The 13,438-nt window shown below is 33.9% G+C and overlaps 2 protein-coding genes across 3 annotated transcripts; both read left to right on the top strand.

The window, feature by feature from the left end:
* The first annotated feature begins 2,979 nt into the window (after positions 1 to 2,979).
* On the top strand, positions 2,980 to 7,055 carry LOC131348956 (putative C-type lectin domain family 20 member A). Its single transcript, XM_058384210.1, has 6 exons — positions 2,980 to 3,066; positions 3,382 to 3,425; positions 4,067 to 4,456; positions 5,257 to 5,604; positions 5,851 to 5,939; positions 6,319 to 7,055. The coding sequence occupies exons 2-6, from the start codon at positions 3,392 to 3,394 to the stop codon at positions 6,424 to 6,426; spliced, it is 969 nt and encodes a 322-aa protein (XP_058240193.1). The 5' UTR covers positions 2,980 to 3,066; positions 3,382 to 3,391; the 3' UTR covers positions 6,427 to 7,055.
* A 1,321-nt stretch (positions 7,056 to 8,376) lies between these two features.
* LOC131348910 (C-type mannose receptor 2-like) lies at positions 8,377 to 12,261 on the top strand. Of its 2 annotated transcripts, XM_058384150.1 has the most exons (6): positions 8,393 to 8,521; positions 8,861 to 8,904; positions 9,478 to 9,867; positions 10,662 to 11,009; positions 11,256 to 11,344; positions 11,513 to 12,261. In XM_058384150.1, exons 2-6 carry the CDS (start codon positions 8,871 to 8,873, stop codon positions 11,618 to 11,620), a joined length of 969 nt encoding a protein of 322 aa, XP_058240133.1. In that variant the 5' UTR covers positions 8,393 to 8,521; positions 8,861 to 8,870; the 3' UTR covers positions 11,621 to 12,261. The 2 variants fall into 2 exon arrangements, with proteins under 2 accessions (XP_058240134.1, XP_058240133.1); XM_058384151.1 differs by lacking the exon at positions 10,662 to 11,009 and having other exon boundaries at positions 8,377 to 8,521.
* Positions 12,262 to 13,438: the final 1,177 nt, after the last annotated feature.

Raw genomic sequence — 13,438 nt, 5'->3', positions numbered from 1 at the left:
AGACTGACTTATGCTCCAAGAAATGAGACCTTCCCCAGTGGGATGGATACCATAGCACACTAAAAGGACATTGTTTTTGGAGCACCACCCAGACATCCAGTAGTTCAGCAACCATAACCTGCTTTAAGCAACATCAACGCATAACTAGTAAATTGACTTTGATATTTTTTTCATTTCAAGCATTGAGATAGAAATGGTGAAATGGACTTTTTTGCCAGACTGAAGCAGTTCTGTGTCAAGCTGAGGGATGGGGGCTATTTTGACCCTGGAGGTGGAGGATTATCCAGTGCACTCCACCTGCATTTTCCAAACCTGTATGACCATAACAATGGCTAAGAAATAAGGCTAAGCTGTAAAGGTTGGTCTATTTTATGATGTAGTGTTTAGGGTAGAGTAGGGTTAAAACTTCTTAAAGTATGAAATCCAACTCTGTAAATTAGAAAATATGCAAATTTGCAAATTCGCTGCTGGGCTTTTTTGGTGATGGAGCTGGTGTTGAGTGACCAGGTGAGGTCCTCTGCCAGGAAAAATCCAAGGAATTTGGTGCTTTTGATGATCTCCACATTGAACCCGTCGATGTTCAGTGGAGAATGATCACTCTGTGCTGATCTCCGCACTGGGGAAAATCACTCTCCTGAAGTCAACAGAGACAGGTTGTTGACTTTACACCAGGCTGTTAGTCGCTGCGCCTCCTGTCGGTACGCTGACTTATCGTTCTTGCTGATGAGTCCCACCACGTTGTGTATGTAGGTATGTCTCACCAACTGTCAATATATATTTATTATTATGTGTAAATATTGTATAAATGGTGATATATAAAACCAACTTTATCACAGTAATAATATGGAGATGGAATTTTTTTATTATTATATTCACAGTGTAATTCGCGGGTGGCAAATAGGTGGACACCTGCATGCTCTTTCATAGCATCTCAGTCCCGTGCAGGCAATCAGTGCTGACACGCGGCACCTGCGCACACCGCTATATAAACCCCTTTGTTTTTTCCAATGTGGACATAGTCTGTGTCATGTATCAGGAGCAGTAATGGTTCTGAGAGGTAATTTTCCTTAAGTGATAATGGTAATCATCCCAAATCCCGCCTGATTTTCCCCCAGAGCAGGATTTAGAAAAGTTTTATTTAGGGTTAGGCCAAGAGTTAGGACTCTCCTCCGCTTTCCCGGATTAATTGTCTGTGTGAGTGTTAGTGGATTCCGACTACACTTCCCAGAAACCACAGCAGTTTACTCTCTCTCAATTGATGGACTTTTGCGAACAAACAAACACACACACACACACACACACACACTCTAACTGAGACACTGTTCAATTTGTGCCCTCACTTCTGACTTTACGAAGCCTTTCTCCAATGGATATCATTCTGGTTTAATGGCTATTTTGCTGTTTCTCTGTTTACATGTTCATCCTGTTTGCTCATCTCATGATAGATGACCGTGTGTTTTTACCTCTGCCTTTGTCAGCATGAAAACATTTGAACTTCATTTGCATCCTTTTTTTAGTTAACTTTTTTAAGTGCTGATTTTTATCATACTAGTTACCCTTTTGTATTTGCCCAGCTTCACTGTTTTAAGTCTTTTGTATTGCTGGTTAAAGGGTTTATTTTTAACTTTCACACTAACCCCTTTCACCCTTAGTGAAGCTCATTAATACTAGCTCATTTGTGTAAACACTGCAAAAAATCTGATAATACTCCACCCTCTCTGTACCTTGTTTATTGTCCTGTATCAATCTTATTACTGCTAATGTAATGACAACTTTTCATTAAAATGCTTGTAAATTTGAGCTCATGTGGACGCCATCTGGTGGCCAAAACCTCTATTTTTAATGCAGATTTTAGGGTCAAGTGGGGATTGACCTTCTGATTTTATAAAATTCAAATTTGTTCATTAGAATGCTTGCAAATTTGGGCTCACCTACGCCAGCGACTAAATGAGGCATGCTCTTGAATTGAGGTCTCTATCACACCAGCCAAAATACTTGCAAATTGAGGCTCAAATGGTAAACCTACTAAATGATGTTTATGCCAAACGTAAGAGCGGTGCAGCATATGAAAGTATAAAGTAATATTCATTACAGAGCATTTTATGCTTTAAGATATTTTTAGGCTCATGGAACTGGACTGAGGTTTTTACTTGTGATCAAATCCAGAGACTAAGATGACTAAAATGAGTTTGTGTCTTTTAAAACCAGTTCTGAGTCAAACGTCTAAAGAAATACAGTGTGTAAAAAAAGAATGCAGCATGATGGATGAGTTGCACATCTGGATGGATGGAATGACAGATGGATGGCCAACAATGAAAAATTCCTGGGTCTCTCTCTACCCACCTTCTCATTAATCCATCACTACACTGGCCATTTAAAAAAAAAAAAAAAATTTAATTGTTACATTAAAGTACATTTGACAGCAAATTAAAACACAATTTCCATTCTTTTTAGTTTGCAATTAGTATCTAATTAGTTCCATATATAACATAAAAAATTATATTATATTAGGTCCTGCTTGATTAACTGTTGAATATTTTCTTATAACTATAACAGCATGCAATTAATTCCTGACTTATTCAGGTGCTAATAAAGAAATAGGAATGAAGCAGGTGTAGGTTTCCATTTACTCTAATATTGTTTGTCTTAATACATGACTTAAAAATGGCTTTTCATTAGTTGATTTTTTTTAGTTAGTTTTATTTAGTTTAATAGGAGAATCAGTTACCATAGTCATTATAGCTGCTTATTTTATGGCACTAATAAGGTTTTAGATCACGTTTGGGATTAATAAAATATTTGTTAAATAGATAAAAAAATCTATGAAACTTTTCTGTATTTTTATATTTCTGTATTTTGTTTTAATTTCTTTTTTCCATCTTTTTATACTGACATTTCTGGTTTGTTTGCTATAAATGGAAATCAGTCTCCTTGATGGAAATGATGACCATTTTTTTGCATAAAAGTTTCTGGAACCATTGCGAGTTGAGCACAAAAGTCTGAAGAGGAGAGGGTGTAAGACATATAGAGCTTGATTCTTTACATTTACATCTTCAGTGTTTACAGGTTTGTTCACTGTTTGTACTCTTTGTTAATGACTTTTTGTTGCTTGGATATGGTTCAAAGTCTGTTTTTTCCCCCTTTGTCTTATTTACTTGAGCAAACATTTGTTTGATATCCTGTTCACAGCATTAGCAGTAAAAAGATTATTGGGTTGTATATTTTTTTCTAAATCTGGGTTTTTCATAACTCTGCATGTTGGATCGAGACATTCAGCTTTGACATCCTTATATATATATACACCTAGATATAGATTCAATTGGTTTTGTTATGATGCTTACTCTTTCAGCTATTATTATAAATTGTTTGTATACTCTACAGTTACTTGATCATGATGAAGCTGTTCAGTCTCCTATGTCTGATTGGTGAGAAATGATTTTTAATTCTTTTTAGATCACATTATTCTTAGAGAAATTATTTTATGATAATTTGTTGGGATTTTTGGTTTAATCTTAAATTTATACAAAATTAAATGAAATTGATATTTAAATAAAAAATATAAGTGTTCTGAATAATTGTACTAATTTATATTGGTTAATGTTAGCACTTACTACTATTCAAATTGCTGATTATTTATGACCAGGAGTTTAATATTAGGTGCTGGATTATAAATCTTGATACTATGATGCTATACAGGGGCAAATATGGTAACATTATGCATCTTACACATGTTAGTGGTCATTTACAATGAGGTAAATGGTGACGTTTTACAGAATGCACTGTAGACAAAATATGTTTAAAAATGAAAATATATCTATTTACATTTTAAAAAGAAAATTCACTGCAATATTCTGTTGTATACTATATATACTTTGTTTTAGGGGGAAAAATTTTTTTAGTATCAAACAATGAATTAACTGTTTTCACCAGAGGCCAAAGAAAAATAATAATCAAATTTGCACCATTTACTTGTTGCACAGTTTTACTGTTTTTCATAAGTATTCCTGTTTTATCCCTAGCCTGCCTTTATTTATTTATTTAATTTATTGATTGATTTTGCCAACAGGTTTCCCATTTGCCCTGTCCATCCCAGATTGGACACAGGTTGCCCCTCTTCTCATCAAGCAGTTAATGACTTGGCCAATGGCGCAGAATTACTGCAGGACAAACCACCTTGATCTGTATTCAATTACAGGTCCACGTGACCAAGCAATGCTAATTAATGAAATGAATAATCATAATGAGATGGTGGCTGTCTGGACAGGTCTGTACAATGATCTGGACAACTGGTACTGGTCCTATAATCACTTGCCATTGAAGAATCAAAGTCAGTGGTACTTTGCTCCAGGATACCCTTATAATGAATATGGACTAGCTGTGTGTGGAGCAATAAACAGGAATGGACAGTGGGAAACTGTCAGCTGCTACTACACTATACCCTTTATATGTTATGATGGTGAGTCAACATGCTGATTTCATTTCACGTGAATGAGTTGTACAGGATAACTAGATCTCTAAGAAATGTGATTAGTACTGATGTTGAAGGTCTGTCTTGTGTTTCTAAGTTTAATTTGCTTCGCAAGAATTGTGTTTAATATTATTATTACCATTCCTAGTTTTAGTGTGTTTCTTTTTCCTTCTGTTTGCCCTGCCATTTCAAATCTTATATAGCTTGCTCTACCAAACAAATATTGTTTCTGCTGTAACTTGTTGAGTGTGCTGACAACAAAGGGTTAACGGGAAACTCACCCCAGGTTTGCGAGTACAAGTTCATTATTTCTTCAATGTTTACAGCAGGCTCAGTCACACATCTTTTTGTCTGTATAGAAACATTAATTGTTTAAGGTACTTTTGAGTGTTGTATGGATAGTGCCAGACAGGCTGGTTTCAGTATTTCAGAAACTCCTCACCTCAACATCAGGAGTAATTTCCATGTTCATGTGAGAAGTTGGGGTTGAATGACCAGACTAAATTCAGCTGACAGGAAGGCCAGAGAAACTTTTTTTTAACATCCCTATAAACAGAAAAGCCACTCAGAACAAAAACTTCCCTGATGTTCAGCATTTTCTGAAATACTCAATCCAGACTGGTGAAGTCAATCATGTCAATGTCTATGTAAAAAAATTAAAGTAAATTGCTATTGTTTTCAATGATACTTGTCAAGAACATGATTGCTTTGAAAAATATTGAATTAGAAGCTGCACCATGAAATAGTAACAAATCAAATCTGTATGTGTTTTTTTTTTTCTGTTTTAGAGACAAACAGTTATGCCAACAGGTTTGTTGTCTACCCTCAGGATACCTTTAACTGGTTTCAGGCTCAGACGTATTGCAGAATCTATCACACAGATTTAGCCTACACGTTCAACAACGATGACGTCACCCTTGCGGTGCAATGCGTATACAAAACTAGCTATACTGGTGCTTGGTTTGGTCTAACTAGAGACACTTGGAAGTGGTCAAATGGGAGGGCGCCTTCATACCTTCCATGGTCAGCTCTCCAACCAGATAATTATTATCTGTGGGAGAATTGTGGAGTGGCACAAGATGGATTGCTCTTCGATGCAATATGCACCAACTCGTACTATTTTGTCTGTTCTGCTTGTGAGTGTTTTATTTTCTTGAATTTTCCATATGTAACAGGTGTAAAAATAGTATTCATTTGGTTCTGTCTTTGTAGTTTCTTTGCATGTTCTCTCTCTCTGTGTGGGTTTGCTATAAATTCTGTTTTCCCCCTCTAAACACTTTTTTTTTATGCTGTGTGGTGATCCAGGGGATCAAATCAGTGCTTGTATCATGTCTTGAATATTCTGAATTATACTTTTTGAGGTGTGTTTTTGTCTTCCACAGATCTAAACAAGACGCAATTCTTGAAACTGGAGGTGTTGTCAGATGCGAGTGTGCTTGACCCTGCCGTGCAGTCGACTATTTTAGATTTGGTAGGTTACATGAAGGGTCTTTTTTTTGTATGCTTGTGTTTTTATATATTTTAGAAATGTCAAGTATTAACCTGTACTAGTGTTGTAGTTTATTTTAAATATTTATTTTTTATTATTATTTATAACTTTATTTATGTTAAATTTTATTTATTCAGTCGGCAATATTCCAGATATTGTTTTTGCACAGCAAACCAAAAAAGTATTATTATTATTATTATTATTATTATTATTATTGGAGGATTATTAAGCTAAATTTGGCTTTAACCCAGGATCAATGTTTGCCCAGCTCTGGAGGAGTAATATTACAGAAAGAGTATTACTTAAAGTAACAGAACAGGTTTTTATTCATCAGTAATAAAATATTGGTTCTGTTCTTCAGATCACCCAGAAACTGCATGAAAATGGCATGTCAGTGAACACCACTGTAGCCTGGAAGGTGCAGCCAGATGGAAGCATCTTTCACAAGAAAGAACAGGACAAAGAATAAGCTTAAAATGCTCCTGGATTAAAGAATTAATTTGAATTATTATAAGGTACTATAATGTACCTGATAATGATTCATTTAGATGCAAGAAAAACAAGTAGATTCAATAAAACAAGTAGAATTACTTGAATGAATGAGGAATGAGGAAATACACATAGAGGACAATATAATAACAATAGTTATGCTAACGTGTTAGCATAGTGCAAGATGATAATTATTATTTTTGGCAGAGGGGACAAGCTAGATGTACATTTAAATGATATTAATGTTATTGCTAGAATATAGACATTCACTAGTTGATGTGTGTACATATAAGTATATAGTATTTGTACATGCATACATAATTAATTAATTAAGACAACCTATGTAGTATCTGTGATGGGAATAATTATTCATTTGGTGGTTAGTGCATACAAGCTTGACTGCCCTTTACCACTGCCCAAGACACTAACATGCTTCATGGTGCCTCTGCATATGCAAACATGCTTCCACAGCTCAGGTGATAGAAATCAATGTCTGAACCTTTCATTTACATCGTACCTATAAGTTATTAATGCCTTTCTTAATTAGACCCAACAAGGATCATTATTTTTTCTTTCAGTCTGTACATCCTGATTATTATATGAATAAAAAAAATCAAATAAATGTTCCAAAAAGTCTTTCTGTAATCGTTCTGAATCTGTAATCAGTAACACCTGGAAGCTTTTCTGTAAGAAGGAAGTTTTTTTTGTTGTCAGTGTGTGTGTGTGTGTCCATCTACATACTTTGCCTCTGTCTTGCTCATTTGGTATTAATATAAATTTAAATGTAAAATTATTATTCATATTCTAAATTGTTAAATTCTTGTAAAGCTGCTTTGTGACAATGTCCATCATTAAAGGGGTTCACAAAATTAAATGGAAGAAATCGAACTGAAAACAGACAAGCAACAAAAACACATAATAATAGTAATAAAAATGATAATAAAGATGATGATGATGATTAGGAGAAGACGAAGATATAGAATAAAGAGGGAAAGAATATGCTATAATGGTGATCTATACAGTGTTTATGTGGCAAACATTTTTAAAAAAGTATGTTTTTGTGTAAACGCGATATCCATTAAGTGCACCCAGGAGAGCTTTCAGGTCACATTAAAATCTCTTCCACTTCCACTTCATTTGCTCTGCTTTAAATAAACAATTTGGTGGCCAATTCATTCAAACAATATGCTTAGCAAAGTACAGAGTGTTTTTGGCCAAGAACAACAACAACAGCAACCACAAAAACGCCTAAAGAAATAAAAAATGTGTAAAAAGAAAAAAAAAAGAATGCAGCACGATGGATGAGTTGCACATCTGGATGGATGGAATGACAGATGAATGTCCAGCAATGAAAAATTCCTGGGTCTCTCTCTACCCACCTTCTCATTAATGCATCACTATACTGGCCTTTTTTTATTGTAAAAGTTTCTTACATTATAGTACATTTGACAGCAAATAACACAATTTCCTTATTGATTCTTTTAGGTTTGCAATTCGTATGTAATTAGTTCCATATATAACATAAAAAATGATACTATAATAGGTCCTGCTTTATAACTGTTGATTATTTTCTCATAACTACAACAGCATGCAATTAATTCCTGACTTATTCAGGGGTTAAACAAGAATGAAGCAGGTGTTGGTTTTAATTTAATCTAATATTGTTTATCTTAATACATCAGTAGAAATGACTATTTATTAGTTGTTGTTTTTTTTAGTTAGTTTTATTTAGTTTAATGGGAGAATCTGTTACCATAGTCATTATAGCTGCTTATTTTATGACATTGATAAGATTTTAGATCAAGTTTGGGATTAATAAAATATATTTGTTGTTTAATATATTTTATATTTCTGTAATTATATTTCTGAAATATAAATATTTCTTAATTTCTTTTTTCCTTTTTATACTGACGTTTTTGGTTTGTTTGCTATAAATGGAAATCAGTCTCCTTGATGGAAATGATGACCAGTTTGCATATAAAGTTTTGGAACCTTTGAGAGTTGAGCACAAAAGTCTGATGCTAGAAGAGGAAAGGGTGTAAGACATAGAGCCTGATTCTTTACATAGTTTCCAGGTATGTTCAATGTTTGTACTCTTTGTTGATTGGATATGGTTTGAAGTCTTATTTAGTAGCATATATTATCATCATGTTTGAACATTTCAGAATATACTTAGGCTTAACATTTGTTCCATATCCTGTTCACATCAGTAAAAAGATAATTGGATTATATATATATTTTTTCTAAATCTGCTCTGCATGTTGGATCGAGACATTCAGAGTTCAGACTTCCACATATGTGTATATATATATATATATATATATATATATATATATATATATATATATATATAATTATGATTTTGTTATGATACTCTTTCAGCTATAATTATAAGTTGTTTTTATACTCTACAGCTACTTGATCATGATGAACCTGTTCAGTTTCCTATGCCTGATTGGTGAGAAATGATTTTCAACTCTTTTTTTAAAATTTTTTTTTAGATCAAATCATTCTTAGAGAAGTGATTTTGATATTTTAGTGGGATTTTTGGTTTAGGCCTAAATTATAAAAAAAAATTAAATGGAATTGATATATAAATAATAAATATACTTTTCTATATAATTTAATTAATTTGTACTGGTTAATATTGACACTTACTACTGTTAAAATTGCTGACTATTTATGACCAGGGGTCTAATATTAGGTGCTGGATCATAAATCTTTATACTATGATGCTATACAGGGGCAAATATAGTACCATTATGCATCTTACACATGTTAGACATTACAAATGTTTCACATTTTACAGAACGCACTGTAGGCAAAATATGTTGAAATGAAAATATATAATCATTTTATAAATTTCAGTTATACTTTGTGTTAGGAAAAATTTTTTTTAGTATTAAACAATGCATTAACGGTTTTTACCAGAGGCCAAAAAAATATTTATTTGCACTTGTTTTTTACTAAGTATTTCTGTTTTTTCCCTAGTCTGCCTATTTGTTTTATTTATTGATTTGATTGCCAACAGGTTTCCCATTTGCCCTGTCCATCCTAGATTGGACACAGGTTGCCCCTCTTCTCATCAAGCATTTAATGACTTGGCCAATGGCGCAGAATTACTGCAGGACAAACCACCTTGATCTGTATTCAATTACAGGTCCACGTGACCAAGTAATGCTAATTAATGAAATGAATAATCATAATGAGATGGTGGCTGTCTGGACAGGTCTGTACAATGATCTGGACAACTGGTACTGGTCCTATAATCACTTGCCATTGAAGAATCAAAGTCAGTGGTACTTTGCTTCAGGATACCCTTATAATGGGTATGGACTGGATGTGTGTGGAATAATAAACAGGAATGGACAGTGGGAAACTCTCAGCTGCTACTACACTATACCCTTTATATGTTATGATGGTGAGTCAACATGCTGATTTCATTTCACGTGAATGAGTTGACAACTAGATCTCTAAGAAATGTGATTAGTACTTATGTTGTAGGTCTGTCTTGTGTTTCTAAGTTTAATTTGCTTCGCAAGAATTGTGTTTAATATTATTATTACCATTCCTAGTTTTAGTGTGTTTCTTTTTCCTTCTGTTTGCCCTGCCATTTCAAATCTTATATAGCTTGCTCTACCAAACAAATATTGTTTCTGCTGTAACTTGTTGAGTGTGCTGACAACAAAGGGTTAACGGGAAACTCACCCCAGGTTTGCGAGTACAAGTTCATTATTTCTTCAATGTTTACAGCAGGCTCAGTCACACATCTTTTTGTCTGTATAGAAACATTAATTGTTTAAGGTACTTTTGAGTGTTGTATGGATAGTGCCAGACAGGCTGGTTTCAGTATTTCAGAAACTCCTCACCTCAACATCAGGAGTAATTTCCATGTTCATGTGAGAAGTTGGGGTTGAATGACCAGACTAAATTCAGCTGACAGGAAGGCCAGAGAAACTTTTTTTTAACAACCCTTTAAAGAGAAAAGCCGCTCAGAACAAAAACTTCCCTGATGTTCAGCATTTTCTGAAATACTCAGTCCAGACTGGTGAAGTCAATCATGTCAATGTCTATGTAAAAAAATTAAAGTAAATTGCTATTGTTTTCAATGATACTTGTCAAGAACATGATTGCTTTGAAAAATATTGAATTAGAAGCTGCACCATGAAATAGTAACAAATCAAATCTGTATGTGTTTTTTTTTTTCTGTTTTAGAGACAAACAGTTATGCCAACAGGTTTGTTGTCTACCCTCAGGATACCTTTAACTGGTTTCAGGCTCAGTCGTATTGCAGAATCTATCACACAGATTTAGCCTACACGTTCAACAACGATGACGTCACCCTTGCGGTGCAATGCGTATACAAAACTAGCTATACTGGTGCTTGGTTTGGTCTAACTAGAGACACTTGGAAGTGGTCAAATGGGAGGGCGCCTTCATACCTTCCATGGTCAGCTCTCCAACCAGATAATTATTATCTGTGGGAGAATTGTGGAGTGGCACAAGATGGATTGCTCTTCGATGCAGTATGCACCAACTCGTACTATTTTGTCTGTTCTGCTTGTGAGTGTTTTTTTTTTCTTGAATTTCTCCATATGTAACAGGTGTAAAAATAGTATTCATTTGGCTCTGTCTTTGTAGTTTCTTTGCAAGTTCTCTCTCTCTGTGTGGGTTTGCTATAAATTCTGTTTTCCCCCTCTGAACCCTGTTTTTATACTGTCTGGTGATCCAGGGGTTCGAATCAGTGCTTGTATCATGTCTTGAATATTCTGAATTGTACTTTTTGAGGTGTGTTTTTGTCTTTCACAGATCTAAACAAGACGCAATTCTTGAAACTGGAGGTGTTGTCAGATGCGAGTGTGCTTGACCCTGCCGTGCAGTCGACTATTTTAGATTTGGTAGGTTACATTTTTTGTATGCTTGTGTTTTATCAAGCTAAATTTGGCTTTAACCCAGGATCAGTGTTTGCCCCGCTCTGGAGGAGTAATATTACAGAAAGAGTATTACTTAAAGTAACAGAACAGGTTTTTATTCATCAGTAATAAAATATTGGTTCTGTTCTTCAGATCACCCAGAAACTGCATGAAAACGGCATGTCAGTGAACACCACTGTAGACTGGAAGGTGCAGTCAGATGGAAGCATCTTTCACAAGAAAGAGCAGGACAAAGAATAAGCTTAAAATGCTCCTGGATTAAAGAATTAATTTGAATTATTATAAGGTACTATAATGTACCTGATAATGATTCATTTAGATGCAAGAAAAACAAGTAGATTCAATAAAACAAGTAGAATTACTTGAATAACTTGAATGAATGAAGAAATACACATAGAGGACAATACAATAACAATAGTTATGCTAACGTGTTAGCATAGTGCAACAGGACAGAGGGGACAAGCTAGATGTACATTTAAATGATATTAATGTTATTGCTAGAATATAGACATTCACTAGTTGATGTGTGTACATATAAGTATATAGTATTTGTACATGCATACATAATTAATTGATTAAGACAACCTATGTAGTATCTGTGATGGGAATAATTATTCATTCTGTGGTTAGTGCATACAAGCTTGAATGATATTAGCATTCCCTATGACATTACATTACAATTCTGACCTTTCCCACTGCCCAAGACACTAACATGCTTCATGGTGCCTCTGCATATGCAAACATGCTTCCACAGCTCAGGTGATAGAAATCAATGTCTGAACCTTTCATTTACATCGTACCTATAAGTTATTAATGCCTTTCTTAATTAGACCCAAAAAGGATCATTCTTTTTTCTTTCAGTCTGTACATCCTGATTATTATATGAATAAAAAAAATCAAATAAATGTTCCAAAAAGTCTTTCTGTAATCGTTCTGAATCTGTAATCAGTAACACCTGGAAGCTTTTTTTTTTATTGTGTGTGTGTGTGTGTGTGTGTGTCCATTTACATACTTTGCCCCTGTCTTGCTCATTTGGCATTAATATGAATTTAAATGTAAAATTATTATTTATATTCTACATTGTTAAATTCTTGTAAAGCTGCTTTGTGGCTGATGTTTAATGATGTCCATCATTAAAGGGGTTCACAAAATTAAATCGAACTGAAAACAGACAAGCAACAAAAACATAATAATAGTAATAAAAATGATAATAAAAATGATAATGATGATTAGGAGAAGACGAAGATATAGAATAAGGAGGGAAAGAATATGCTATAATGGTGATCTATACAGTGTTTATGTGGCAAACATTTTTAAAAAAGTATGTTTTTGTGTAAACGCGACATCCATTAAGTGCACCCAGGAGAGATTTCAGGTCACATTAAAATCTTTTCCACTTCCACTTCATTTGCTCTGCTTTAAATAAACAATCTGGTGGCCAATTCATTCAAACAATATGCTTAGCAAAGTACAGAGTGTTTTTGGCCAAGAACAACAACAACAGCAACCACAAAAACGCCTAAAGAAATAAAAAATGTGTAAAAGAAAAAAAAAAGAATTCAGCATGATGGATGAGTTGCACATCTGGATGGATGGAATGACAGATGGATGGCCAGCAATGAAAAATTCCTGGGTCTCTCTCTACCCACCTTCTCATTAATGCGTCATTACACTGGCCTTTTAAAAAAAAAAAAAAAAAAAATTTAATTGTTACATTATAGTACATTTGACAGCAAATTAAAACACAATTTCCTTATTGATTCTTTTTAGTTTGCAATTAGTATCTAATTAGTTCCATATATAACATAAAAAATTATATTATATTAGGTCCTGCTTTATAACTGTTGATTATTTTCTTAACTATAACAGCATGTAATTTATTCCTGACTTATTCAGGTGCTAATAAGGAAACAAGAATGAAGCAGGTGTAGGTTTCCATTTACTCTAATATTGTTTGTCTTAATGCGTCCCTAGAAATGCCTATTCATTCGTTGATTTTTTATTTTTTTTAGTTAGTTAGTTTTATTTAGTTTAATGGAAGAATCAGCTAACATAGTC

This window comes from Hemibagrus wyckioides, linkage group LG29, assembly GCF_019097595.1.
Source record: "Hemibagrus wyckioides isolate EC202008001 linkage group LG29, SWU_Hwy_1.0, whole genome shotgun sequence".
In the NCBI taxonomy this organism is placed as follows: domain Eukaryota; kingdom Metazoa; phylum Chordata; class Actinopteri; order Siluriformes; family Bagridae; genus Hemibagrus; species Hemibagrus wyckioides.
Note: the sequence above shows the minus strand (reverse complement) of the source record. Positions and strands in the feature narration are given on the sequence as shown.

Excerpts from the sequence above, each read along its gene's own strand:
- LOC131348956 (XM_058384210.1), top strand. The coding sequence starts at position 3,392 with ATGATGAAGCTGTTCAGTCTCCTATGTCTGATTG. Across the intron at positions 4,457-5,256 it reads ACCCTTTATATGTTATGATG|AGACAAACAGTTATGCCAAC; the intron begins GTGAGTCAACAT and ends TTTCTGTTTTAG. Across the intron at positions 5,605-5,850 it reads CTATTTTGTCTGTTCTGCTT|ATCTAAACAAGACGCAATTC; the intron begins GTGAGTGTTTTA and ends TGTCTTCCACAG.
- LOC131348910 (XM_058384150.1), top strand. The coding sequence starts at position 8,871 with ATGATGAACCTGTTCAGTTTCCTATGCCTGATTG. Across the intron at positions 11,010-11,255 it reads CTATTTTGTCTGTTCTGCTT|ATCTAAACAAGACGCAATTC; the intron begins GTGAGTGTTTTT and ends TGTCTTTCACAG. Across the intron at positions 11,345-11,512 it reads AGTCGACTATTTTAGATTTG|ATCACCCAGAAACTGCATGA; the intron begins GTAGGTTACATT and ends TCTGTTCTTCAG.